The 26,167-nt window shown below is 40.9% G+C and overlaps 1 protein-coding gene across 1 annotated transcript in view; it reads right to left on the bottom strand.

The window, feature by feature from the left end:
• Window positions 1-1,799: 1,799 nt before the first annotated feature.
• Window positions 1,800-26,167, bottom strand: part of fam204a (family with sequence similarity 204 member A) — a 41,348-nt gene continuing 16,980 nt past the window's right edge. Inside the window, exons 6-7 of the mRNA XM_060924598.1 lie at window positions 2,481-2,590; window positions 1,800-2,018 (exon numbers count right to left, since the gene is read on the bottom strand). Of these exons, the coding sequence (XP_060780581.1) occupies window positions 1,967-2,018; window positions 2,481-2,590 (162 nt within the window). The 3' untranslated portion in view covers window positions 1,800-1,966. The remainder of the gene's footprint in view (window positions 2,019-2,480; window positions 2,591-26,167) is intronic.

Genomic DNA, 26,167 nt, shown 5'->3' with positions numbered 1-26,167 from the left:
TCCACAGATTTGATTTGGCGTAGGTTTTTAACACCAGATGAACCATCCTGACACAACCCTTTCCAATCTATCTATTCAATTACGTTTTTGGTTTTAGTAACCTTATATCGTGATTCATATTGGCAACTAATTGCAATTAAATATTATACTCATCGGCCTATTCGGTTTTTAGCCATGTTGAATGTAGTTCGTTTGGTCCACAGCAGGCGTCGCTTATCTGCGTGATCTTCATGAGACTTGTGCAAGACTTCGAAACGCGAAGTGTCAGCGCCGCCATTTTGAAAACTGTTTTCCAAACGAAATATTGCACAAAAACGAGTTTAAATGACGATTACTGTCTACTTTTTTCAAACTTTCCTGATTGCTATCAAAACAAACAAAACTTCCGGCTTGATTACATCAGCGTTCGAAAGAGGCCGTGCACGTCTTTTGACAACCCGTGTCTGAAATCGTAGGGACTCACTATATAGGGCACTATATAGTGAGGACGCCATTTTGTAGTGCTGTCCAAAACCTTCGTGAGGCTTATTCACACCCTGTATAGTGCACTCAAAGTATCCCACAATGCATCATGAAAAGTAGTGTACAACGATGGTCACTAACCAAAGCAATATATCCCATCATGCATTGTGGTCGCGCTGAAAGAAATCAAATTAAAAGTCTCAAATTTGATTTAATAAAAGGCAGCGGCAAAGAAGAAAGTATTCAGCCTTGATTTAAAAAAAAACAAAACTGAAAGCTGCAGGTACTCTGTATTGATTAATGTGGGAAATGCGCTCAGTATAATATGGATTTATCACAAAAATACATGCGTTTATTATTTTGAAACCCACCAGCCGACTGATCTAGCACGTTTTAATTGTGCGACAGTAATGATGTAAATACCAGCGCGACGGACTAGTGTCCGAAAGTGTGTTTTTTCATTTTACCAATGAGCTCACTCACTATATAGTCCTCTATATAGTAATTCCCTATATATGGAGTAGAGAGTCGTGAACGAGTGAGCGATTTCAGACATACGGAATGTTGGCAGATGTCGGTCGCTTTGATTTCCGCTGTACGTTTTACTTCCGTCCTACGATGTCTCGCACAGGCCATTGCCTTGACATATGGACTGATATATTACAGAACGTATTTCAAACACTCATAACTTGCTATGGCAGCGACAAAATAGCGATGAGATAAATAGAATTTTGATAATAAAAAAAAATTTGCCTTCAGTTCCCCTTTAATATTGTGGAAACAAGTTAGTTCCTGTTCTCACTTATGCCATGTAAAGTTTTACCTCTGAAAGCACTGACATTGGAGACTCCTTCTTAAAAAATGCAACATAAATGTCTGTATAAATGAATAACCTGAGTATGGTCAGGTTTTTTTTTTTTTTTAAACCACCACCATTCAATCCCTACCGATCACCCATCCCTCTTTTCCAGTTTAATCTTGGGTATCTGTTGCATCATGGGTAAAGGCCAGCTCTGTAAATGCAATCTCTATTTCCACACACACACACCTTGCACACACGCTCACTCCATAACCTCCCCGTTTATTCCTGCTCAAACCTCCTTACAGCCAACAAATTTCATTTTGCCAGGCAAATCCTATTGCACATTATCCACTACATTGCATTAGGGCCCTAATCTCTTCTTTTTTCCTTTTCCTCCGCTTCATACCGCCATGAAAGAACAGAGAGCTGCTGATTAACCCACTTATTCTGGTAACTATACACGGCACACAGATTTAATTAGGAGGAAAACAGCATCACAGAACTCAAAATGAACATTTAGACCACAATGCTAATGTGAAGGTTAAGTCGTTTATTTCACAATGTTTATTATTCATGTGTAGTTTTGCACTGCTGTTGGAAATAAAAGCAAGTGAAAAAAAAAAAAAAATATATATATATATATATATATATATACACGGTATGTATATAAAATTCTTATTTCTCTGGAAACATCACGTCACATCACATGTAGCCCATGTTGCTTTTGGTTTCCCATCTTTTCTTCGCTTCAAAGCTGGAACGAAAACAAGAAACAGTTTAATCAACATATGAAACATGGACACAATGGACAGATTCTCTTCTCTTTCAAGGTTTTCATCAGAGAATTTGGTGAAACAAAGACATTTTTAAAAATGTCGGCGCTCAAATTTGATAGAAATAGTGTCGAGATGAAAGTGCGAAGTGAGAACAGTGTGGGCGTGGCCTAATATTCTAATTAGGATGCATGATTGACAAGCAAGACTTCTATGCAAGCGAATTTCACTTCCTAGCTACATACGCTTACTCAGAGCATGAAGGAAGGAAACATATTGTGGTTTTGATAAAAGCTAGATGCTCCTGAAGAGTGAAATTACACAACTTGAAGTTGACGGAAACTTCTGAAAGATTAGCCCCGCCCACTCGAGCTGGAAAAGGGAAGAATTTTGAAAGTTGCCACACAAACAAGATGGACATAAATGGAAATAAACTGACACACCCCCACGTGATCTGTTTCCTCTTTTTCCGTGCTGCCCGTGAATCCTGCTCTTCCCGTCTGGCTCGGGCGAAGTTGCGGCACTCGGCGGCTTGCGCGATTTTCACAGCCAGCTGTTGAACGACATAGAAGATGATGATTTCCGTTAGCATCTCGGCCCTCTCCTGTTTAACCTCGCAATATACTGGATTCAACGTGTCAGTAAATCGTGACAGATATTGCTCATATGTCGAGAAAGGAAAAAAAAAAAAGCTGCGTCTTTTGTCTTCGACGTTTGTACAAATGAGACAATTATTACAATCGCTTTATCTGAAGGGTGTGGAATTAGAAAGAATAACACGAGTGTGTGTAAAGAGACCGAGAAGGGGGAAAAAAAAACACAAGATTTGAGAAACAAAAGCAGAATCAAGCCCTGTTCCGTCTTCTGAAATGGGCTTTTTATTGAACCCTGAGGAACTTTGATAAACACGCTGAATAAATCACAAAACCCCTTTTTCCCTTTCTTTCTTTCTTGGAGAGGGTGGAGAGCGTGAGCGACGGGAGGGAGGTAATTCCTTCTAATACTGCTGAACACAATCAGCCAAAATGGGAAAAAAAAAATTCTAGAGTTGAAAAACCTGGAGAGAGGACACAAGAAAGAAAAAGACAGACAGAGAGAGAGAGAGAGAGAGAGAGAGAGAGAGAGAGAGAGAGAGAGAGTGTGTGTGTGTGTGTGTGTGTGTGTGTGTGAGAGAGTGAGAAATGTTTTAATTATAATTAAGTGGGATAAACTTTATTAGAAAGCCTGAAAGTAAAATATCTCCTAATGCATGCCGGGATTAGGAAGGTCAGAGCGAGCAGGCAGGAGAAATTAAACTCTAAAGGCTTTTTATCGCCACATTTCAGGAACCAAGGGTGTAAAATGTTCTAATTTGGGATACATTAAAAGCCATAAAGGTCTTTCAAAAAGATTAATGCTACTTTGCTCGGATTTAAGATAAGGCCTTTAGCGGGCTGAGAGAGCGCCGCTCTAGCCGGGCCCTTGAGCCATTCATCTATACAGTCGCTTGGAAGATTTGTTTAAAAAAAAAAAAAAAGCACCCGCAGAACCTGAAGCTAACACACTATGACAGTTTTTTAATTCCTTGCCATCTTTTTTTACCTCCTCGAGGTTTTAAGAGGCATAAATCATGTTTTCTAGTAGCGCTAAGCCATAACGGGCGATCGGGCTCGCGTGTACGAGAGATCCAGCGGGAGATAACTTGCACCAGGGTGAGTGCGATCGGGACGGTATTAAATTGTCGAGCTTTCAAATCAAATCGGCGGAAAAAAATAAAGCTGTAGGGTAAGAGATAGAAATGGGACAAGGGTTCTGGAAAAAAAAAAAAAAAAACACCAATTCCTCTGGACTCGTACTATTTCACACACTCAGCCACACTGGTGACTAGGCACTAGGATTACCAAGAAGACAAAGCTGATCCAAGACACACACAAAAAAGGCCCTCAAATGTCTGATTAATCAAGCCTCGCAAACAGCTTATTTCTTTTTAGCCCCACATGCACGTAGGAAAATGAGATTGGGTGAGCGGCGCATTGTGCAGATTTGTTCATTCTTATCGGGACAAAGCCGGCGGCGGCTTATTTCATGGATCGCTGGAGCAGGTGTCGCCTCCTCTCGCAGACGAAATTAGCAAAAAAAAAAAAAAAAGAAAAGAAAAAAAGTCACCTCAAATTAGCCTCCCATATTTGCAGTAATGTGACATTATTTTGATCCACTTTTGAGGATTTCCTGCCGTCTCTGAGCACCAAATCCTTTCACATGAGGGAGAACGCCACTGCCAGAAATGTAAATAATGAAAGAAATAAGAGCAGGAGGAAAAAAAAAGAAAGAAAGAAAGAAAAAAAGAAAGAAAGAAAGAAAGAAAGAAAGAAAGAAAGAAAGAGGAGGAAAAGGAAGAATATACATGACACAAACACTCGTGCTCTTTGTTCTAGCCTTCATTTCTGCGCGAACGGGGAACACTTCTTGTCTCGGTCCTTTCTTCTGCACGTCTTTAAGGCATTGTGCGGTGTGTGTGCGCGGCAGAACCCGTCGTCGCCGCCGCCGCCTTTATTCACTGCCAGGTTTATTTCGAGGGATTAGTGACGTGACCTTTGAAAAGGCCTGAGAAGAGCAGCTTCCTGTGGTTTCTGCCAGGCAGCTGCAGTCTAACACACGCCACTAGGTGGGTTTATGGAGGAAAGGCGCTTGCAGTCAGGTTCGGGTTCCGTTTTCATTTCAAGAAAAAAAAAAACAGGGCAGGATTTCTATAACATGCCTTATGATCTTCGCAAATGGAGGAATGAATAGATAAATATATGCAGGAGTCAAAGTTCAGTATGAAATAATTAAATATTCAAATTACGATATGTTTCTATATCCTTGTGATTCAAGTCATATATATGTGTGTGTGTGTGTGTGTGTGTGTGTGTGTGTGTATGTAGCTCCACTGTAAATGCTACTGTATGCTAAAGACACCCAAACACACTGCAATACACTCCTCAGAGTACCATTGTCATGCAACACACACACACACACGCTTCGAAAGCAAGTGTTAAAACACTGCATAAATCTTCTAAAAAGGATGTTTTTCGAGGAAAATGGTCGAAAATCCATTCATAAATTTACTCCCGACGGTGAAGCACCTTCCAATTAAAGCGTGTGAGAGGTGGATTAGTGAGACTCGCATGGCTCCAGGTGGCTGAATCGGCGGGGCTGAGCTGCTCGGCTGTGCCTGATGTGTGGGCGATTAATGACCGGACTAATTCCCTTATCACGCCACCTTAATGCTGAAATAATACGACTTTAGTCGACTCTGGAAAACAGAAGCGTTCAGGACTGGCAGGAAGATCAGAATATCAGATCAGGCCGCTTGCCTGGCCTTTTCAAGAGCTGGAGGTTGGTGAGGTTATGCTGAAAAGCTGTTTTGTGTTTGATCCTGCATTGTGGCTCAAACACAAAACACGCTGCTTCGATATATCAGAAACGTATCAGCAGTGCAACCACAACCAAGAGTGTTAATGGATTAATATTTATTTTTATACATCCAGGACACTTTTTCGATGGAATAAAAACTTCATTTATTTGGTTCGATAGCATGCAACATTGTTCGCAGATCGCTTATCCTACGTGTATTACGTCACTCTACACAATGGAGAATGAGCGTCGAATATGGTTTACGATACTGCATGGTTGTCAAGGCAACATGACGTAAGAGAAAGACGCATTGAACACCTGAAAGGATAATAATAATAATAATAATAATAATAATCTTGGCTGGCTTTTTTACGTCGTATATCAGATATATTCCATTCAGCTACTCATGTTCGACTCGTTCAATATCATGCTGGCTGAATGGAATATCTCATCTCATCTCATTATCTCTAGCCGCTTTATCCTGTTCTACAGGGTCGCAGGCAAGCTGGAGCCTATCCCAGCTGACTACGGGCGAAAGGCGGGGTACACCCTGGACAAGTCGCCAGGTCATCACAGGGCTGACACATAGACACAGACAACCATTCACACTCACATTCACACCTACGGTCAATTTAGAGTCACCAGTTAACCTAACCTGCATGTCTTTGGACTGTGGGGGAAACCGGAGCACCCGGAGGAAACCCACGCGGACACGGGGAGAACATGCAAACTCCGCACAGAAAGGGCCTCGCCGGCCACGGGGCTCAAACCCGGACCTTCTTGCTGTGAGGTGACAGCGCTAACCACTACACCACCGTGCCGCCTATTCCTCTGATATCACAGCAATTTACGAACTAGAGACCTGTGCAGGTCTGAGCTCAGCCTTTGTCTGACTGGGAGACAGAACCTACGGTACATAAATAGAAAAAAAATGGCCCGCTCAGAAATACGTCGACATCAGGATTCAAACCGATATTGCAAAATCAATTCCGTTCCTGGACAGTGCTCTAGGCCACTCAGCAACGGAGGATTACATCATGAACTGAGGTTATGTAACAAGGCGCTTATATAGTCAGTACGCAGTGCCACCACACAGCAACGGTGGAATCGCTACCCGAGGCTGGCTCGCCAATTACATTCTTAAACCCGCTCGAACCCGGTTAAACACACACATACAGACAGGTGCCTCTATAGGCTTCAGCCAATGATAAAAAGTTTTATTTACGAAAGAATGATCCAGCGTAGTTTTTATGTTGTGGAACGTTCGTATTTCGCAGGGGCTCACTTGTTTCATGGATGTTCCACAACATGAAATGGAACTAAAAATGGATCGTGGATTTATCTTTTTCTCCTGAATGAGCAGAAAAAAAACCCACCAGCTTGAAATGCGAAACCGTAAAGAACAACAACTTTATTCGTCACACGCTTGTGAAATTCCAATATTTGCTAACAGCACCCAGGAAGCAGTTGGGAGTTAGGTGCCTTGTCCCATATTAACCTAACTTTTGGGGAAACTGGAGCACCCGGAAAAAATCCACGCAGACACGGAGAGAACATGCAAACTCCACACAGAAAGGCCCCCACCAGCCGCTGGGCTCAAACCCACAACCTTCTTGATGTGAGGAGACCGTGCTAACCACTTACACCAATGTGCGACCCAGTCCTCCATCATATCTGAGACAGAGAACGTACAGCTTTAACCCTGAGTGTAACAAAGTCCTGACACTGGAGACTCCTTCCAAACATTTTCCATGTTCACCAAGAACATCACTGGTTTTTTTGTGTCCTGATGTCAGTCGTTACTCTAGAAATGCTACTTTAACGTATTAAAATGTGTCCAGGTTGAAAAAAGTCATGCAATCAGCCCCTCCTGATCCTTCTGATTAGAAGGCAGACTCTAACGGCACTGTGGTCGAAAAGAGATGTAAAAAGTGCTGTCGTCTTATCACAACAAACTAGAACTATCTTGGATCTCAGCCTGTTAAAGCGTCGGCTGTTCATCGCTAGTGATGATTACTGCTTCATTAGGATGCGCAGAAACGCAGATGGGCCGCGAGGCCTGCACCAGAGCGACAGAGTCGCCCGCACCGGTGGCATGAACGGCCTGGCCGAGCCGCCATGGAAGATCCGGCGTTGTGAGCTCTCGCATACTATTCTCCTCTCCTAATGAAGCACATTGGACAGTAAGGTAAGACAAACGATGTCGTGCCCTGTCGAGTTGTCTCTCTGGACCTCCAGACCTGATGCCAAGTGGTGCACAAAAGTGGCGATGGAAGTTGCCCCGTAGTGACAACTGACTTGTCGAGTGGCTCTTCCGCATGCCATCTGGTGGTGCGCCACTGACCTTGTTGGGTTCATCTGCCACATTGCACCCTGCTGCAGCGCCTTATTGTTAACCCATAGCTGGAACCCAGGCAGGTGCTACCACTCCGGGTCAGAGTGGACCTGGGAGCAATGGTGATTGAGGCGGAACTTCACTTTCCCCAATACTCAAGTTCTCCCGGACCTGAGACTCACCACCGGTTGCGGTTTAAAGTCACACCCAGGACTAGTCTGTTAAATCAGTGAGTGGATGAAAGCTCATCTTTATAAACATTACATTTTCTGTATTATCCTTCCCTCCTCGAATGAATCACCACACTCGATGATGTCGATATCCCTCCGGTGATGATATCCCTCAAACAGCGAAAAAGTCTCATCTTTGTTCCCAATTTATCATCAAATGAACTTTTATTCTATCTCGGGATGACTCGCCTTACATTCCAGCCCATTAATTTTTGAAAGCAGGTTTAAAAACCCCAGCCCTAAGCTTTTATCAAATTGCTCTGGAATCTCATTTGGATTATTGTATCTTTATTAATTACCCCATAGACAAAGCATACTTTTCAATTTAGATTTTTTTCTGTACTGTTTAATTAATTAGCATGTTTTCTCCTTTAATTAAAAGGCTTTTTTTAAATTAAAGCCCACAGCAAAACACATATATAATTTGTTTGTAATTAGCCCTTAATTGGTGGTAGTGGAAGCTTAGCACCCTTGGTTTCTTTCTTTCTTTCCCCCCTTCCTCCTTTCCTGACGTGCCATTTTATTGCCAGTCAGTCATTAATTAAACTGTTTTTTCTAATTAGCTTATAAAACTGTTGATGGCACATTATTGTAAGTGCGAGTTCAAAGCTCGCTAATAAGCCTCGCCTAGTCAGAAGAGGGAAGATAATGGGACGCGTACGAAGCCGAGGAACTTTCAGACTTCTTTTTTTTTCTCTCCTCTATCGCCAGTTCCCTGAAGATGACAGCCTTGTGTATCACGAATCAGATTACTGAGCCTGAAACACAGACGAGAGCGCTATAACGATGGCTTATTTTCCTTCCACCAGATCCCCGTCTGAGAGACGTCCCCTTTTCTTGTAATGCTGTTTGTCAAGTTAGTGTTGAGATTAAATGAATCCCTCATCTCCTCCTCCTCCAGGAGCTTTCTCTGTGCCCAAGATTGGACTTCCAAAAAATATTGGAACACAGCTGTTTTTTTTTTTTTTTGGGTTAGAACTCCAACACGATCTCGAACGTTATCTTTACTGTTGGGCTGGTTATCAGATCCGAACCCTCTGAAAGGTCAGTCGCTGCTGTGTGAACATGGAGATGGTTACACAAGTGGAAGTAGCTGCTCTTAACAGATAAGAAAAAACATTTTAAAAAAAATCGACATCACACCATCCTGTCGTTGATTCCTTTCCGAGAACAGCACACTCGTTGTTTTTTATTCCTTACTTATATCACAACAGGGTTGGTTCCTCAAATCAGAAGGTGTGGATGGATTCATTTTCTATCCCAGCAGCTCTGGCACTGGTTCCAGCATATAATGCAAATAACAGGTTTTTATTTTTTTCACGGCCTGGTTTCGATCAAATCCTGCGCCCTGATTGGCTGGCGAGAGGGTCCGTATCCTACGATACGGAGCCCAGTTACGGACCCCGGTTACAGACCTCTGGCGACTCGCTCGCTCACAACAACAACAAACATAGTAGAATTTTTTGTCAACATTTATCTTTTTTTTATAAGATTTATTTATAAGATTATCAAAAATCTTATAAATCTTTGCCAGCATTTCTCAGGAAAATAGCATTAATTTTACAGCATGGATAGCGATAACGACAGTGTTCACAGCGAAAGCGAGTTTCTACCTTGAGGAAGAAGAAATAAAATAAAACATTTCAGGAGAAAGCTAAAAACCTCTAACTTGCTAACGCCGAGCAAAAACATGGCTGAATCCTGAAAGACTCAATTTTGTATAAATGGGGACTACATAGGCAGCAAAATGTAGGTTTTTTTTTTCCTGCCATTGAAGTGCACTTGTATACCGAGGAGGAAGCAATTTGCATTACAGCCGTGAATGAGGATTCAAAATGGCGGCTCGGCTTGGTTTTCCCTTTCGGGCGCTCTCGTTTTCTGTTAGAATTTGGTAAAGAAAAAAAATATATATATTATTTACCAGCTTAAGGTCGGTCCGTATGGTGAAATACCGTGACCGAGGTCTTGAAAGTACTGAGCGAGGCCCTCTGGGCCGAGGTCAGTATTCAAGGCCGAGGTCACGGTATTTCACGATACGGACCTCCCAGCTGGTAAATAACAAATATATATTAATGCCATCCTTCAAATATGCCATCGTTTCTATAGCCTAGGTCACAACCGGACGTACGATTTTTTTGGCCGTGCGATTTTTGGCGTTTCCCAAATCGCTGCGGTTTTTTTTGTTCGTGGAGAAAGACGCGCGTTGGCCATAAGTTTGTCTTGCAACCTGAAAAAAACGTAAGCGCCCGTAGAGTTTGTTTGACATGACAAAGAACCTCTGCGGCCGGTCTGCGGCCAGTCTACGGCTGGAAAATCAGCACGTCACACGCGCGCCCTCCATGCGTTTCACGCGCACCCTCCATGCGTTCCTTGCGTTTTTTGCACGTAGGAGCACGTACAGCCGGTTGTGACTGCGGCTTATGGTAACAGCTCATTTATAGGTACTTGTGTAATATATTCAAAAATTATTCCACGAAATCAAAATCGAGTCATACATGAGCTGATAGCCAGCGAGCCATGTAGCGCCGAGTCGGCTATAAGATACCGTATGTACGGCAAGATTGACTGTAATAACTGTTTTATTCTATCGACATTCACTGGATTTTGAGAAACGGAGCATTTTTATTTTATTTTTTGCAAAATCGATAAATAAAAATTTTATACAAAACGTCCAACTAAATCATTTCCGCTTAGAATGTAAACAAACCGGAGAAATGACAGGAGCAATTTGTGAAAAATGCGATGATAATAATAATAATAATTATTGAAAAAAAAGATACATTCTTACCATGAAATACTTTCATTCCATATTTCGTTGTTTTTTTTTGGGGGGGGTTTTGTTTTCAAGTCGAGTTTTTATTTCGTCCTCGGTTGGTTCAGCAACATGCTCCACCATTTTGTTTTTCTCTACTCACGGTATATGAGTTAATATCCTAGTAGTAGTGTAGCCAATCAGAGCGCACGATCGCTCATATCCAGTGAATGTGGATAGAAAAATGTGTGTGTGTATATATATATATATATATATATATATATATATATATATATATATATATGTCATCAAATAGAAATCTATAACAAAGTTTGTTTGGAAAAAACAAACAAACCAGGGTGTCTAAAACCCCGTCTTTTTTTTAAAAAAGAAAAACAATCACTGATATGATTGCACTTCCTGTTCGGAGATATATGTATGGTTTATGTAAGATTTAAGGAAGGAGTCTCCAGTGCGAGTGTATCTCACTGGTCAAATTTGCATATTTTAGATTCTCAGTCACATCACAAGCTCTGGGTTTTTGTCTTGTTATCTTCAAGAGAGTGCAAAAGACAAAGGCTGGTGAGGGACTGAGCGTTTATAGCTGCTATAATGTAAGTAATAACAGCACTGTGTCATGGATGCTCCAGAACATGAAATGTCACGATAAATTTTTGAAAAGTGCAATATTTCTTTCTTTAGTACATTAAAAGTTGCACATTTCTGTGGTATCAGTGGATTTGTAATGTGTTCTTGATTATTTTACTTCAGCATATGGCCAAACGTTTGTGGACACCTAAGCAAAAACTTCGGCGTGGCCCGAGGTCGTGTCACGAACTGCTTGAGTAAAGCTGGAACTGGAAAAATTTTGGTTTTGGATCAAGATCAGCTTCTGCCTCATTCAAGTCGCTTCGAGGAAAAATCCTGAGTGAGTCGAAATCTACTCTTTGTGAAGTGAAACCTCTCAGACTGACTGGATCATCGTACATTTGTTCATCCTGCTCAAACAGCAAGTAGAAAAGTTCTTTAGTCCGACATGGTTAAACGTCAGGAAGCGCATTGTTCCAAAAACTGTTTACATTGTCGAGAGGGGCAGGGGCCAATATGGACGCGAGCATTTTATACCCTATTTGGAATGTTTCGTGGCGTATTACTTGACTTCATGGTCTCAATATCGAAAATCTTGCACAAATATGCAACTTCCAACATAATTATCTGGATATTCAACAGATTTCAGCATCGGATGAGTTTGTTTTGACCGCTGCCATATTGAATATACATCGGACCCGTTTGGACCCGTTCGTGTATTTACGCCGCCCCGTTTGTAGCGTCCCAAGCGAGTAAAACCTGATCCAAGTCTTTCGCTAGGTGGCGTCTTACGGTCTATGCATGGATATTCGAAAGAGACAAGAAAACATGGATAAGAAAAAGAAGAAAAATACATCTATTTTGTCATTCTTCAGCAGAAAGAGAGTACATTCACCTGAAAAAACTGATACCACTGATACCCAAGGTAATTAGTCATACTAGATTTACAACAACAACAACTTTGAATTCCAAAATATTGCCACTGATTAAACAATATCTCAATATATTTGGTTGAAGCATTGATTTTTGTCATCTACATTGCTTCATATGGCTTCTAATACCAAAAAAAAAACAGAATTGAGAAGAAAAAAACAGCTCCTGGGCTGCCCCAGCTGTTCATTGGGCTCGCTTCGCTCACTAGGTTCGCTTCAACTGAAGGATAATCACTGGGCCCCCCATTGTAGAAATGGGCCCCTGTTTTTTCCTAGGAGGGGCCCTGTGGGCCCCTTGACCTGCAAAACAATCTGAGTCTCTGCAATTTTATACCAATAAACACGGAAAAGACACAGATATTCAAAATACGTACGAGCCTGAAAATCCGTTTTTTTTTTTTTTAAACACTGAAGCTGAATCACATGAAGTCTCTTGACAGTGGGTGAGCTAGTTATATTTAGCAGCCACTTAATGTTATGCTAATTAGTGAAATTAATTGCTCTTTATGAAACTTAAAGCTGTGTCACAGAAAGTGCAATAATGAAAGAACGGAGACACGTGTGTTCCTTAATTGGAACGAGCGCAGCGCTTAATCTCGCAAACTAATACAGCGGAGTGCTTTAAGGGCTGGGAGGTATTCTCACCACGCCACACCTCAGGAGGATTCACATAGGGGAAAAACATCAACAACGGAACATCTTGCCGCCGAACAACTGCACTGCAGAATACGAAAGGGACAGAACACAACAGGGAGTGCAGTTCGAGGAAAATAATCAGCTACTGAGCCGAGCCAAGTGAATTGTTGTCCAAAGACAGCATGTCCCAAAGTAATGTACCGAAATTACAATTTATTATGAACTAAAGAGCAACACATCATACTTTTTATCCATTTAGAGTTACATTTAATGCTGTGTAAGAATGACATCGCCTTTTATCGGTTGATAGTAACGTCATATTGTGGAAGAATGACGTATTTTTTACCCATGTAATGTTCTAGATTAGAAGAATAACGTGCGGTACTCAACCATTTTTACAGTATACTTCCATTTCACGTGATACAAGAATGACATACGATACTGTTTATCCAGTTATTAGGCATATCAGGCGAAAATTCAAATTCAATCCAAATTGCTTGAAACGGATCTCGCTGAATTCAGAACAACATACTTTTGACAGAATTAAAATACGTTTATCCGTTCTTGAGATATTACAAATCAAAGATTAAACAAAAAAAGGCTTAATTTTTCAAAAACTGCTGTAACATTCTGTATGAGGGTCACATGGGCCAAAATGGGCCTCATTAACCAATGAGGTCACATGTTTTATTTATTTTTTTCTTAATAACTTTTCCAAGATATTTAAATGGAAATTGGCAGGAACATATATGGTTTTATACTGAACACAAAGTTTGAAGAATTAGTAAAAACAAATTATGCAAATTAGAGCGGTGGTTACAATTATCGACAGTCCATAATTATCGACCCCTTTTCAGATTTGTCAATAAAAAACAATTTTACAAACATGAGTTTCAGTTCCAACAGTTATTATTGGTTAATAAATCAACCGGAAGACCCGCCTCGCCCTTTGATCTTGTTGTCTGATGACAGCTTGTGATCTGAGATGGATTTTTTTTTTTTTAGCACGATCAGCAATTTTTCAGAAAACCTGGACGTTATTGTCGCAGGTAAGCATGGTGGAAAGATCATGGACATGTTTTTACTGATCAAATTCACCGATATTTCATGATCTCCTCGTCGAAACCTACTTTGTTTCTCACTCTTTCATCTGACAGTGCCCATTTTGTATCTAAACGCGCGTTTGAGAAGTCACGTGTGTGAGGTGTCGATAATCGTGATCACTTTCACCGGTGTCCACCATTATCGACACCCTGTGGAATTAAGTGACATTTACAACTGTTATGGATCTTATGTCTTTGTGTAACATTGTTGAACTAGATGAAGTACTTTAAAAAAAATAAAAGTGCTGTGATTTATGATAATTTTTTTTTTCTGATTCATAACAGAATGGAATGTTTATAGAGTATTTGGAATCCGAGTGCACCAAATAGAATTAGAGCAGAATTAAATTTCAAGCACAAAAAAAAAATAATGCTTTAAATATTCTGATATTTCTATTCCATTCAGAATTTACAGTTAGGTCCATAAATATTTGGACAGAGACAACATTTTTCTAATTTTGGTTCTGTACATTACCACAATGAATTTTGAACAAAACAATTCAGATGCAGTTGAAGTTCAGACTTTCAGCTTTAATTCAGTGGGTTGAACAAAATGATTGCATAAAAATGTGAGGAACTAAAGTATTTTTTAAACACAATCCCTTCATTTCAGGGGCTCAAAAGTAATTGGACAAATTAAATAATTGTAAATAAAATGTTCATTTCTAATACTTGGTTGAAAACCCTTTGTTGGCAATGACTGCCTGAAGTCTTCAACTCATGGACATCACCAGACGCTGTGTTTCCTCCTTTTTAATGCTCTGCCAGGCCTTTACTGCAACGGTTTTCAGCTGCTGTTTGTTTGTGGGCCTTTCTGTCTGAAGTTTAGTCTTTAACAAGTGAAATGCATGCTCAATTGGGTTGAGATCAGGTGACTGACTTGGCCATTCAAGAATATTCCACTTCTTTGCTTTAATAAACTCCTGGGTTGCTTTGGCTTTATGTTTTGGGTCATTGTCCATCTGTATTATGAAACGCCGACCAATCAGTTTGGCTGCATTTGGCTGGATTTGAGCATACAGTATGTCTCTGAATACCTCAGAATTCATCCGGCTGCTTCTGTCCTGTGTCACATCATCAATAAACACTAGTGACCCAGTGCCACTGGCAGCCATGCATGCCCAAGCCATCACACTGCCTCCACCGTGTTTTACAGATGATGTGGTATGCTTTGGATCATGAGCTGTACCACACCTTTGCCATACTTTTTTCTTTCCATCATTCTGGTAGAGGTTGATCTTGGTTTCATCTGTCCAAAGAATGTTCTTCCAGAACTATGCTGGCTTTTTTAGATGTTTTTTAGCAAAGTCCAATCTAGCCTTTTTATTCTTGAGGCTTATGAGTGGCTTGCACCGTGCAGTGAACCCTCTCTATTTACTTTCATGCAGTCTTCTCTTTATGGTAGATTTGGATATTGATACGCCTACCTCCTGAAGAGTGTTGTTCACTTGGTTGGCTGTTATGAAGGGGTTTCTCTTCACCATGGAAATTATTCTGCGATCATCCACCACTGTTGTCTTCTGTGGGGGTCCAGGTCTTTTTGCATTGATGAGTTCACCAGTGCTTTCTTTCTTTCTCAGGATGTACCAAACTGTAGATTTTGCCACTCCTAATATTGTAGCAATTTCTCGGATGGGTTTTTTCTGTTTTCGCAGCTTAAGGATGGCTTGTTTCACCTGCATGGAGAGCTCCTTTGACCGCATGTTTACTTCACAGCAAAATCTTCCAAATGCCAGCACCACACCTCAAATCAACTCCAGGCCTTTTATCTGCTTAATTGAGAATGACATAACGAAGGAATTGCCCACACCTGCCCATGAAATAGCCTTTGAGTCAATTGTCCAATTACTTTTGGTCCCTTTAAAAACAGGGTGGCACATGTTAAGGAGCTGAAACTCCTAAACCCTTCGTCCAATTTTAATGTGGATACCCTCGAATGAAAGCTGAAAGTCTGGATGTTATGTCCATGTCCATTATATAACTATAACTCGAATATGTTTCAGTAAACAGGTAAAAAAACAAAATTTGTGTCAGTGTCCAAATATATATGGACCTAACTGTATGTATATATTTTTTTGCAGTTTGTTGTAAATATCTACCACATATTACAATATCAGTAGACATTTTATATTTTGGTTGGAGGAATGACGTGCGACCTTTGACCTGGATGTTTATGTGATCACAGTGTCAATTGCCTGTTGATGTTTATTGGTAAACTACAAAACTATTAATTAATACAAACAACAACGAATGATGAACAAAATGTGATCTACGAAAATACGTAGAAAGTGGAACAAAAAGATTTTCTGACGCAGGTTCAACATTATCAGTTCATTTGTTTACAAACATTAGAATTACTTCCTCATTTACATAAGCGCCGACATCCATATAAAAGAGATTTTGTACTAAAATATAAGTCTATGTGAAACACATTTTAAATAAAAACTGTTTTGTTAACAATACCATATACCGATTTTTTTTTTTTAAATAATCATCTGGGTGTCGATAATTGTGGAACGGTGTCACATGATCTGATACACTAAGTAATCAGGAATCGACTCATTTTTTTTCCAGTGGAAGTTTGAGTAATTATTCATGCACAATTTACATACTGAAAGTCTTTTTTACTTTTGCAACGGTTAAAAGATCGTTAAGGTGTCGATAATTGTAGCCGCTGCACTACTATTTAATTAGTATAAATGATGCAAATTCGGTAAAAACGTTAAATCGGTACATTCAATAAAAAAGCAATAAAAGATTATTTCTAATACTCTCTTTGTGCTCTGTAGGGCTTTGTATTTCTCAAAAGTAGGACCTGCTAGTATTTATATGAAATAATATAAATGATAATATTCACAGCTTTCAAGGCGGACCTCGAAAAAACTGTCTGATCCACATCCAATAAACAATTCACATTAACTGAACTGAAATTGACGCTTGTGTTTCTGAATCCCGGTTTTTAAAATATCTTTCCAACCACTAAGATCTCAATATTTTTCATCAAAACAACTTCAGTTGTATTCTAAAATAGTTATTTATTTACATCAATCAGTTTGATTTGAATAAATAAGTAGGTAAAGCTATGAAAACTCACTTCAAAGTCTCCCATGAATCATAACATCAAAACTAGCAGACGGAAAATTTTGCTGAATCCTTCATCAGAAACAGTGAGAGCGAGAGAACAGCCCTATAAAAGTTATCTGATTGATATTCATGAGTAATCCAGTGGGAAACCGATCGAGAGAGAGAGAGACTGACCACTTTCCCATGGCTCAAAAAGAAAAGCACCGGCAGTTTCCCGACGTCCCGCGAGCAGAGAGTGAACTCTGTTGTACCGACTTCAACCTGCTGTTACTCCCAAAGTACTGAACAGATCTTAACCAGATACATTTCTTTGAAAATCAGAGATAAGATTTTTTTAATGATAGAAAATATTCAAGAGTTAAGGAACTTAGATGAGCGTCTGCATGCACAATTTTCACAGCACGGCCAGCGAGCGTCTGATCTGCCTACAGTTATAGTTACATGTGATATTGTAAAAGAATGACACGTGGTACTTTTTATCCATTTCTAGTTACATTTCATGTTGTGGAGGGACGACGTGCCTTTAATGCATTTATAGGAATGTTTAAGGTACTTGCGTTTATACATTTATAGATTATTTAATGTTGTGACTGAATGACGTGGTAATTGTTATCCGTTTATAGTTACAATTTCTGTTGCGCAAGAATGACATCATACTCTCCCCCCCCCCATTCATAGGGAAGGTTCATGTTGTGGAAGAAAGGCATTTCATTTCATACTTTTATCCGTTTATAATGCTATGTGATGTCGAAGAATGACGGGGTCATTTTTATCCATTTATAGTCGCATGTAACGTAGAAGAATGACAATTTATATCTGTTCATAGTCAGATTTATCGTTCACAAGGCAAATTAGTTCCTGTTCTCACTTGCATTATAGCAGCCTCTTTTTTTTCTCCTTTCTCTTGAAGTAAATAAGAAAAAAACAACAACAAAAAAAAAAAACACACCTTGTCATGTTTCTGAGAAATACAAAGCTTTACCTCAGACTGTTATAAAGTACAAAGATCTCATAAAAAGTCACAAAATCAATAATTCCATCCCAAAACCAGAGTGCTCTGAGAGCACAATATCCCCCGCTGGCAACTCGGCCATAACGCCGGTAAAATGCGACTGAATTGAACGAAACTGCAATATGCGTATTACCGACATATAACAAAGAATCCTGTCAAGTTTGGTGAAATTCCTCCAAAAATTGTGAAAGGAGTTGATTTTAGAAGGCGAGTACTCTTCCCGGGACGGACGGACAGACGGACATTACCATGACATAATCCCCGCTTGGGACTTTTGGCCAGCGGGGGATAAAAACCGTGAGGGAAGTTGAGTTCAGAAAGCAAGCACACATTGATGAAATTGCCAAAGTACAAGTTTGTTAATAATCAAGGGTATAACTCTGGTAAAATTTGCCCAAATTAAATGAAATTTCAATATGCGTATAACTGCCATATAACAAAGCCTTTTGCCAAGTTTGGTGAAATTCCTCCACAAATTATGAGAGGAGTTCATGTTAGAAGAACGTACACCCTCATGGAACTGTCAAAGTACAAGTTATTTAATCAAGGGTCAAAACTCTGGTAAAATTTTCACAAACGAAATTAAATCGCAATCTGCCTATCACCGTCATATCACAAGGCCTTTTGCCAAGCTTCGAGAAATTCGTCCAAAAATTTGTGAGAAGAGTTGATTTCAGAAAAAAAAATACACACTCGTGAAATTGTCAAAGTACAATTTTGTTAATCAAGGGCTGTAACTCTGGTAAAATGTGACCCAATTTAACAAAATTATACTATGCGTATTACAGAAATATAACAAAGAATCCTGCCACGTTTTGTGAAATTCCTCCAAAAATTGTAAGAGGAGTTGATTTCAGAAGGTGAGCACCCTTTCCGGGACGGACGGAAATTGCCATGACATCATCCCCCTTCTGGCCTTTCAGCCAGTGGGGGATAAAATTGGTTCTTGTGATGCGTCTGCTGTTGAAGTCCCTGAGGATGTTGTTGCTGTATTCGAATGAGTGCATCAATATCAACCTCGATGCAACAGAACATCAATCGACACCTTCTGGCCAATCAGAATCGAGTGTTCGCGATCACTCCAGTATCACTGCTTTTTATAATCACAACCTGTCAACATTTTGTACGTCCTTGGAGTCGGTGTGAGCTTTTGTGTGACATTAAAAGGAAACGAGGCTTTAAAACTAAAAGCACTTCCAAGAACAGTCTCAAAGAAACGTGCGTTATGTCTTTTTGTACTTGGACAAAGATGAAAGAGCCGTGCGAAGTTTGAAAAAAGGATTCACGCTGGCAGATTAAAGCCACAGAACGTTATTACTTGAGTAAAGAGGCTACACGAGAGTTTGTAAATTTCAATCATCTCTTCAAAGTGAGTGAAGATAGACAGACTTGTTTGAGGATGAACAGGTTGCGTTTGAAATTGCATCAGGAATAATCCATATATAAATATATAATCCGGCAATAAAACACCACGAGACTTTCGCTATCTTTAGTGTGTTTCACTCACAGCTAAGCACCTCATTGTTATGGTATAGAAATATACTACAGGTAATGCATGATACCTCAGATGCATACATTATTAAGACCTTGAAATCGAAGCTCGCCGCAGTCGGGATTAGTGATTGTTTCATGTCACCGAGGTGTTTTGAGGACTGTTGAGGCTTGACGACAGAGAGCTGTGATAATTGTCGCGACCCGGATTAGAAATTAAGGCGTAAAATGCTGCACTAACGCCAACACCGGCCCCGAGGACCAGACAATACATTTCTCTGTGTTTATCTCCGGCTCACGGCTGGGAGGGACGCGACGTGACGTGATGTGACGTGACGCTGGACCGAACCATCAAAAACAAAAGAGGAGACGAATCCACGAAGGCTCAGATTAAACCATTAGCTAGAGAATAAAGGATAGAGAATAATGACTCAAAAACAAGCCACGTCAACTTTGACCAAACGTGTTCTGGAAGTTGAAAGCACTCTGGCTCCAAGAAATAGCCAGAAGATGATTCGACACATTTCCACCTGAGATTTGAATCGTTTATTCACAAAATAAATCTGTTCTGACAGAGTAAGCAGAATACAGCTAACGGGGTTCCTGTTTTAAAGGCTCATGGGATATTTAAGAGTTCTTGGCTTCCTAAAAAGGTTCTCCGTTACCCCTTTTCAACTCACAGGGAACGGGTTCCGTTCTGGGTCACGCAGCAAATTATGAACCGCTCATCTCGTCAAAAGTTGGTTCCCAGCTGGAAGTGAAATATCACTGGTTTTTCCAACAAGAACCAGTAGGCGTGTCATTAGTTTGGACAGGAAGCCAGGCTTGTAGTACTCGCGTCCGACTCGTGCCCTAATTTTCAGGACTCGTGACTCAACTCGGACTCGTGCATCAGTGGTCGAAATACTTTTTTCCAGTGTTCTGCAATATTGCAGAATGTCAAAGTTTTGTTCTGCAATTTGGAAATATTTTCTGCAAATGCACAAGCCTCCATACTACACCCTTCTCAACCTAATAATGCCTATATTTACATATCTAGCTTTACAACTCATAGCATTAGTGTAATTCTTTATTCTCTCACTCTATTTTTAATTTCAGTCTTCACAGATCCTTCTCTGCAGCAAAGTTATCATTCCATGATCCCTCCACAGGTCTTTCATCCCCCTCGCCCTGACACTACGGGCTGCTACAACTTGAAGTCTACCAACTAATTCATAAATGTACACTACCGTTCAAAAGTTTGGGGTCACTTTGAAATGTCCTTATTTTTGAAAGAAAAGCACTGTTCTTTTCAATGAAGATCACTTTAAACTAATCAGAAATCCACTCTATACATTGCTAATGTGGTAAATGACTATTCTAGCTGCAAATGTCTGGTTTTTGGTGCAATATCTCCATAGGTGTATAGAGGCCCATTTCCAGCAACTCTCACTCCAGTGTTCTAATGGTACAATGTGTTTGCTCATTGCCTCAGAAGGCTAATGGATGATTAGAAAACCCTTGTACAATCATGTTAGCACAGCTGAAAACAGTTTAGCTCTTTAGAGAAGCTATAAAACTGACCTTCCTTTGAGCAGATTGAGTTTCTGGAGTATCACATTTGTGGGGTCGATTAAATGCTCAAAATGGCCAGAAAAATGTCTTGACTATATTTTCTATTCATTTTACAACTTATGGTGGTAAATAAAAGTGTGACTTTTCATGGAAAACACAAAATTGGCTGGGTGACCCCAAACTTTTGAACGGTAGTGCACTAGTTATCACACCCACACATTATCCTTCCACACAACATACTAATAAAGGTATCGCCACAATAAAAAATAGAACACAACTGTTCTTCAAGAAACAAAACATTCATTTTCATGTTACACGTCATGTTACGTTTTGTCAAGATTAAGTTTCTAGCTTGAACAATAGATTGCTACCCAGAATGTACTTCATTCAGTGTTTGCATCTGCAGCCTGTAGTTTTAAATTGAAAGCAAAGTTTCAATTCTACACTCTGTTACATCTTACGATGATGCAAAGAATTGATGCCATTATGGAATAAAACCCAACTGGCAAATGGAAAGACGTTTGGGTTCATTGTGTTTGCCTGGCTTCTAAAGTGCAAGGTCATGAACTGAACGGAGAACTACTACAGGGGCTTCACTGCTCTAAACTAACAACAGAGAACTGGGTACAAACTAATCATGGCAGAACTGAGAGCTACAGAACTGAACCTATGAGCTTTGTCTTCAGCCTCGGTCACAACCGGCCGTACGTGCTCCTACGGCCGGTCTATGTGCAAAAAAAGTAAGAAATGCACGGAGGGCGCGCGTGAAACGCACAGAGGGCGCGCGTGACGTGCTGATTTTCGAGCCGTAGACTGGCCGCAGAGGTTTTTTGTCATGTCAAACAAACTCTACGGGCGCTTACGTTTTTTTCAGGTTGTAAGACAAACTTACGGCCAACGCACGTCTTTCTCCATGAACAAAAAAAACGCAGCGATTTGGGAAACGCCAAAAATCGCACGGCCAAAAAATCGTACGTCCAGTTGTGACCTAGGCTTTACAGGGCAACTGTTTTACTTTGTGCTAGTTAAGACAGCACTAGTAAAAAAAAAAAAATAGAACATGTACGTACACAAAACATGTATTAGTGTAGCTTGGTATGAGAAAACAAAATATTCAAAAGTATCTATGAATAAAGGTAAAATACTGTTGCTGTCTTCAAAAGGGACATAATATCAGTATAATTTTGCATGATTCAACAATACAATATATACAAACCTATACAATTTACCAATATACATGTATGCAAGGGCGGCACGGTGGTGTAGTGGTTAGCGCTGTCGCCTCACAGCAAGAAGGTCCGGGTTCGAGCCCCGTGGCCGGCGAGGGCCTTTCTGTGTGGAGTTTGCATGTTCTCCCCGTGTCCGCGTGGGTTTCCTCCGGGTGCTCCGGTTTCCCCCACAGTCCAAAGACATGCAGGTTAGGTTAACTGGTGACTCTAAATTGACCGTAGGTGTGAATGTGAGTGTGAATGGTTGTCTGTGTCTATGTGTCAGCCCTGTGATGACCTGGCGACTTGTCCAGGGTGTACCCCGCCTTTCGCCCGTAGTCAGCTGGGATAGGCTCCAGCTTGCCTGCGACCCTGTAGAACAGGATAAAGCGGCTAGAGATAATGAGATGAGATGAGACATGTATGCAACTATAAGCGACCGTCTTCATTTTTGTCACCCTCGCGGATGCGCAATCTGTCGCTGTTGTTGTTGGAGTCACGCTGGTTGCCGGTTTTGCCGAGATACGATAAAATCGTCCTTGTTTTCTGGGCGTTTTTGTCGGACTCTTGCCCCGAAGAAACAATCCTCTTCTTGGGAGCCATGTTTGTTGTGCCGCATTGAATTCTGGGAGATGCATGGCGGAAACCGCCGAACACTGCCGAGGTAGTTGTCGGGTCCTCCCAGGGGGTATTAAAAGTGACGAAATCTTACATCGGAAAATGGCAACTGCCCTTATTTGGTTGTCGTCGCCTTTCGTCAGCATTACATGAATATTGCTCAACTTTGACCTGGAAAACGCCGTCAGGTTCGCGCGGCGCAGGTTTCAGTTTATTTACAGCGCCGTTAGTTTGCTAAATTGAGAACCATTGAATCCCGAGCCTGATTTTTTTCATTCTGCAAAATTGCAGGTTGTTTAATTTTCCTTCTGCAATCTTGAAAATCATTCTGCAAAATGCAGACGGGTATTTCGAACACTATGCATTAACTGCATTCGGAGTCGTAAACTGGACACGAGGACTCGGGTTTTTTCTTTATTTTTTGTAACATGCCATAATAATTTGGCACAAGATATTTCTATCTACATTAATTTTTATACTAATTTCATGCAAGAGTGTCACACCTGTGCACCTTGATGTGTGCATCAGATAGACTCTCGCATCTATATAAAAACACACTTACTTTGCGAAGTATTGCGTTGCTGACACATTACCGAGCCTTATTTCCTTGTTTGGTTTCCTGATCCCTGATTTCCTGTTTCTCGTCTTTGATTCTGCCGAGTCTACGATAGCCTGTTTGTGCCTCGCTCGACCTATCGCCTGTTTCACCGTTTTACGATTTTGCCTGCCGTTCTGGATTGTTTACCGTCTTCACTTGGATTAATAAACACACCTTCTGCACTTCCATCCGTCTCCCAACCATCTCTGACAGAATAGTTCACACTCCCTGACAAAGAGAAGCACATTCACCTGTTCAGGAACAAACTAATGTTAACGGCGCTGAAACAGCCACCGTCAAATGGTGCAGTTGGGGTTTTGTTCTTGGACTCGACTCAATTTTTTTTAATGACTTGGACTTGAACACAGGACTCGAGACTGGACTTGGACTCGAGGTTTAGTGACTCGACTACAACACTGGACGAATCGGAGCGCAGCGATGGAGAACGCAAAGGGAAAGGATACATGTTCAGAAAAAACGGACTGAAAACAAATATCTGCAATAACAGAACCAAAGCGTGGAGGTAATCAATGTGCTCCACCATCTTGCTCCGACTGTTTACTCCCGTTGTGAATTGTGCGATGCCCTCTGCTCATGGTGCATCCATCCTTGGTTCCGCTCAAAATTGGGCTGGTTTGCGAGTAGGCACCAAGATTCAAAGAATTCTGAACGGACCAGGTTCAAGAACCCATCCCCTGTTGGTTCATCTCTCCTGATAGAGAAACATTCTGTTTTTGGATTCGACACGGAACCTTTTGAAGAACTACAGAACTGTAAATGGTTCAAAAAGTTTCGAAGAAACAGTAAATGGTAATTGCATTCTCGACAGCAAAATTTATTTTTTCAAAATAATTTACAATAAATTGCCAGTACTCTTGGATGTTTTAGTCATTTCAAGGAAAATCTTCAGAAATCTGCTTTTCTGGAAGAATTCTGGCTGGGGTTGATTTTCAACTGACACTGAGCAGGAAAAATCATAATTATTTCCGATACTTTAACAAGATGGCGGCACGGTGGTGTAGTGGTTAGCGCTGTCGCCTCACAGCAAGAAGGTCCGGGTTCGAGCCCCGTGGCCGGCGAGGACCTTTCTGTGTGGAGTTTGCATGTTCTCCCCGTGTCCGTGTGGGTTTCCTCCGGGTGCTCCGGTTTCCCCCACAGTCCAAAGACATGCAGGTTAGGTTAACTGGTGACTCTAAATTGACCGTAGGTGTGAATGTGAGTGTGAATGGTTGTCTGTGTCTATGTGTCAGCCCTGTGATGACCTGGCGACTTGTCCAGGGTGTACCCCGCCTTTCTCCCGTAGTCAGCTGGGATAGGCTCCAGCTCGCCTGCGACCCTGTAGAATATAAAGCGGCTAGAGATAATGAGATGAGACTTTAACAAGATGATATTTTTCACATTACTGAAAAGTAGCTCGTCGATGTTTAAAGCTAGACTGCCTTTCAGATTTTTCAAGTGTAGGTCATAAAAGAATTTTCCCAACACTCAATTATTTTTCTTTAGTGGACTGAAAGCTACTGAATTCGAATCACAGACTTCAAATTTTATTCGTTTTTCAAAATAGAACAATTAATGAATTTATCTCCACGTGGCCCTAAATTCTCTGCTGTTTTTTCCTGCTTCACCATGACGCAATACAGAATACTACATCATGCATCATCACATGGTGGGCTTTCCCCTTTTGCGTAAGGAAACAAATTTCCGTTTGTGCAAATTTGAAACAGGAGAGAAAAATGGAGGACGTGAGTGTGCGAATGAAACGTGAAAGAGCGACTACAGTAACGGAAAGTGAGAAGAAAAGACGTTATGTTATATACGAAGGAAAGGAAACGCAGGAAATATCAAACTAATAAATATCGGCGCTCAGCGAGCACCTCGGTGTGATCAGCTGTTCGTTTAGTGACAGAATGATGGAACTGTCTGTGCACAGTCAAAGTAAACCTGCGCATGCACACACACACACACACACGGACTTCCTCTGTCTGCTTGACTGCGAGGTTTCATGCACATTATTTGTTTTAATCCCCTCAAATTAAATAACTTCCCAGACACAGAACGGCCTGATATTTTGTGAGATATTACAGAAATAAACATATATCACAATGACCAAATTTCAGAGGGAACTAAATTTCACCGATTTTATGAAATTGAAAGGCCGTCTAGCTTTAAAGGAACAGTCCACCATATTTCCATAATGAAATATGCTCTTATCTGAATTGAGACGAGCTGCTCCGTACCTCTCCGAGCTTTGCGCAACCTCCCAGTCAGTCAGACGCAGTCAGACGCGCTGTCACTCCTGTTAGCAATGTAGCTAGGCTCAGCATGGCCAATGGTATTTTTTGGGGCTGTAGTTAGATGCGACCAAACTCTTCCGCGTTTTTCCTGTTTACATAGGTTTATATGACCAGTGATATGAAACAAGTTCAGTTACACAAATTGAAACGTAGCGATTTTCTATGCTATGGAAAGTCCACACTATAATGACAGGCGTACTAACACCTTCTGCGCGCTTCGGCAGCGCATTGATATCTGAGCTCCGTATCAATGCGCTGTCGAAGCGCGCAGTAGGTGTTAGTACGCCTGTCATTATAGTGCGGACTTTCCATAGCATAGA

This window comes from Neoarius graeffei, chromosome 7 (genome assembly GCF_027579695.1).
Source record: "Neoarius graeffei isolate fNeoGra1 chromosome 7, fNeoGra1.pri, whole genome shotgun sequence".
NCBI classification, from domain to species: domain Eukaryota; kingdom Metazoa; phylum Chordata; class Actinopteri; order Siluriformes; family Ariidae; genus Neoarius; species Neoarius graeffei.
This window is presented reverse-complemented; position numbering and strand designations above follow the sequence as displayed.